We start from the raw sequence: 3,417 nt of genomic DNA on the forward strand, positions 1-3,417 counted from the left end.
TTTTGATTCTAATGTAGCAGAATATAACGTTGCTGTAACCAGAGCGAGTGCTTAAATGGTTATTAGAAAGTAAATTTCAGCTTATTTTCTGAATAAATATTGATTTTAAACATGTCAGGTTTTTTTGTTTGTTTTTCCACTTCAGAAATGTTGAAAATGTAGCAGAAACATAACTGTTCTGAACTTTAATTTTTATTGTTCGTCTCATCTTGTTACATTGATCTGAATAGGTGATCAAAACATATTGAATGAAAAATATTTTTAATCTAACATCTCCCATCTTTAGTTGAAATAAAGTCAACAATTAGTATTTAAAAATGCATTATTTTAATTTATTTATAATAAAAAACAAAACTTTTTACAGGATGTATGTAATAACTGACAGAATCATAACGAAACCAGCTGCCTCCTTAAATAGTTTTCAGTCCGAGTCTCCCTGCTCCACTCCGACTGCTCCCACCACTCCAGCCAGCTCCTCCTCGCTGCCTCGCAGACGATCGCCTGGACAGAGAAACACAAACCGACCCGCTGCAGTCATTTACAACACCCTTCATAAGTTCAAACTGACAATCCAGATCTTTGGAAGTAAGGAAAGGTTGTGAACAGTTAATATCTTACCTGTTTTAGATACCTCTTTGAACAAGCATAATTTGGTGAAACTGAGCTGAATTCTGACCAGACTGATGAGCTGATGTCCGAGTTGGTCGAAGACCAAAGTGAATCTTAAAACTCTGATCTCAGAAACTTCATATGAAGACTCAGACTAGCCGTTAGCTCATCAGTCTGGTCGTTTTTAAATTAAGTTTCAATTTAAGTTGTACAGAGAGCTATCTACAACAGGTAAGATATTAATTGTTCATAAGCTTTCCATAAACCTCACTTCTAAATATCCTATCACTGCTTTAAGATTTGTGTAAAAAAGGGCCGTTGTTGGTAAATCCTACTTATTAATCTAAACAAAGGTCGTAACTCAAGCCCCGATTCTATTATTGATTTTAAACTAAATTGTAGCCATTTTGTAACCAAATATTTTTCTTTTAACAGCATTTTTTTACCTTAAACTGTAATCTTAGTACCCACTCCATTTCAAGTTAAATGTATCTATATTATTATTATTATTATTAATACTAATTGTTGCTCGAAAAAGGAGTAAGCTTTTTTGTCTTATTTTGTTAATTGAAGATTTATACATATTTAAACCATTATTTAATTATTATTGTTGAATTTAAAGTTATTTTTGAAAATGGGGGCAGATATGATTTTTTCTTCTGCTACCTTTCATTTCATTTTATAATTTTTTTTCCATTTTATGTATTTTTGAAAGTATTTTGTTTTAAATTAAATGAATAAACTAAACTAAATTAGTAAAATATAACTTAAAAATGAATAAAAATATCACAAACCCCTCTGTGATCAAAGATTATCAAGTATCAAACTGAATTTGTCTTAAAGACATAACTTACAATATACAATAGCAATGAAATTGATTCATTAACTTTTATGAATCGACTCATATTTTAAGCAGTTATAATGCTGCGTTCACACCGAACATGATTTCAGCATCAAAATCACAGCCAACGCTTCAAGTTGGTCACTTGTGCACTTTGAGTTCAGACGCAGGTCAGCTCTTGAAGCGCTGCACGGGAAGAGCCTCCCCGCCCCTCCCTCCTCTGTCGGGCTCTGTTTAATGTTGGACGAGGAAGTAGCTTTGCTTTATTTACAGAGAGCAAGAGCATGTCACGTTCATCAGACAATTAATCCATAATTAATTCACCAGATAATTCAGAGACATTCTGAGTTTCATCACCCAGGAGCTGCGGGAGAGGCTCACAAATCGCTTTCAGGACTATTTTTGTCCCGAGTCCAGTCTGATGAGCTGCTGCCACGCATTGGTGCAGATATCTCCTGTCAGGACACCGACTGCAGGCACTCGATTTCAGYTAAAGAGCTCCTCTCCATCTGTTTCAGGTTAGTGGACATCATTCAGTAAACTGTCCCGTCGGGAAATATGTCACTACGTCACACAGTGGAGTCTCTCTGATTGGTTGACGCAGTGCGTCGAGCTGCAAAAGTTCAGATTTTCTAACTTCAGCGATTTGTGCATCAAACATGTCGAACGCTCAGATTGTTCAAATCGCGCTGCTCTAATCGCGCTTGAGGCGCCGCAGCACTTCCCGACGCTGATTGAAGCGCGTCCACCATAGACTTTGCATGTAAACCTGATGATCCTGATGCTGAAATCGCGTTCGGTGTGAACGCACCATAATAGATTCTTAATTGTTACATCACTAATTCTAACCTTAAATAAATATAAATAAATTCCTTGTAAAGCAGAATAGATTCTAACAAGAAATGTGCAAATATAGTCAACTGATGTGTTCAACATAAAAAGCAGCTACAATTCAAATAAACTCAAAAAACGACAGCATCTTAACTCAAAGTTTAGCATTAAATATTTTCACAGCTTAGAACATACTTTGTATGCAGCCAACACTTTCAAATACAGGTTTTTATCTCTTCGAAAACATGGGAAACCTGCCATTACAGCTTTGTATTCCCCTGAAACCTTCGACCTATTTTTAAAGTATAAATCATCCATCACTTCAGGAATGGTGTGGCTTTCAGCCTCCTTTGAGCCAGAGAGGCTTCAGAGCAATTATCCTCCTAATTCACGCCCGTCTGAAGCACCGGCGTCTCCGTGACCCGAGGAGCAGTTTGTGCTCGGGTGTGAGAACGAACGCGAAGCAGCAGAAATACTAACGGATGAGCTCGGCGATGGCTCTCTGTGTTCGCCTCTCCAGCTTCTCCAGCTTCTTTGCCACGTCACGCTTTAGGTCCCTGCGTTGAGGATTAAAATGTGAAGTCAGGTTCTAGAATAATAATGTCAAGCAGAACTGGTGGGAAAGAAAAAAACAACAACTCACCAGTCTGGTTTCCTTGGGGCAAGATTGGCCAAATCCTGCAGACAGAAAACAGCTGAATGAGACACAAAACTTCAAAATCAGAAATTAAATTAAATTAAATTAAAAACGGGAAGGAGTTCTCACCACTTCTTCAATGACGGGCTCTGGATTAGCTGCTTCCAACTGATCTTTTACTTTATCTTCCACTGCAACCAAAAACACAAACATGATCTGTGAGAAGAAAGCAGCTTTAAAAAAACAGCACTTCAGCTACTAAAATCAAATGTTCTCACCTGATGCAGGTTTGACTTTGGGCACCTGCCTCACCTTCAGTTCTTCATCCTCTGGAGTATAATTCCTTAATCTCAAATCTCTGCAGACACAAATAATTAAAACAGTTCACATCCCAAACAAGGTTATAATAGTTTGGGATTTTTCATTATAGTTTAGTTTTATTTCGTTGTGACTTTTTTTATTTTAATTCAGTTTTAATTTGTTTTTACAGTGGATTTGC

General features: G+C 37.0%; 1 protein-coding gene across 1 annotated transcript in view; it reads right to left on the reverse strand.

The window, feature by feature from the left end:
- Window positions 1-304: 304 nt before the first annotated feature.
- ccdc12 (coiled-coil domain containing 12) overlaps window positions 305-3,417 on the reverse strand; it is a 9,851-nt gene continuing 6,738 nt past the window's right edge. Inside the window, exons 3-7 of the mRNA XM_014008791.1 lie at window positions 3,197-3,276; window positions 3,048-3,109; window positions 2,925-2,959; window positions 2,762-2,838; window positions 305-501 (exon numbers count right to left, since the gene is read on the reverse strand). Of these exons, the coding sequence (XP_013864245.1) occupies window positions 422-501; window positions 2,762-2,838; window positions 2,925-2,959; window positions 3,048-3,109; window positions 3,197-3,276 (334 nt within the window). The 3' untranslated portion in view covers window positions 305-421. The remainder of the gene's footprint in view (window positions 502-2,761; window positions 2,839-2,924; window positions 2,960-3,047; window positions 3,110-3,196; window positions 3,277-3,417) is intronic.

Source organism: Austrofundulus limnaeus, unplaced genomic scaffold (assembly GCF_001266775.1).
Source record: "Austrofundulus limnaeus strain Quisiro unplaced genomic scaffold, Austrofundulus_limnaeus-1.0 Scaffold52, whole genome shotgun sequence".
NCBI classification, from domain to species: domain Eukaryota; kingdom Metazoa; phylum Chordata; class Actinopteri; order Cyprinodontiformes; family Rivulidae; genus Austrofundulus; species Austrofundulus limnaeus.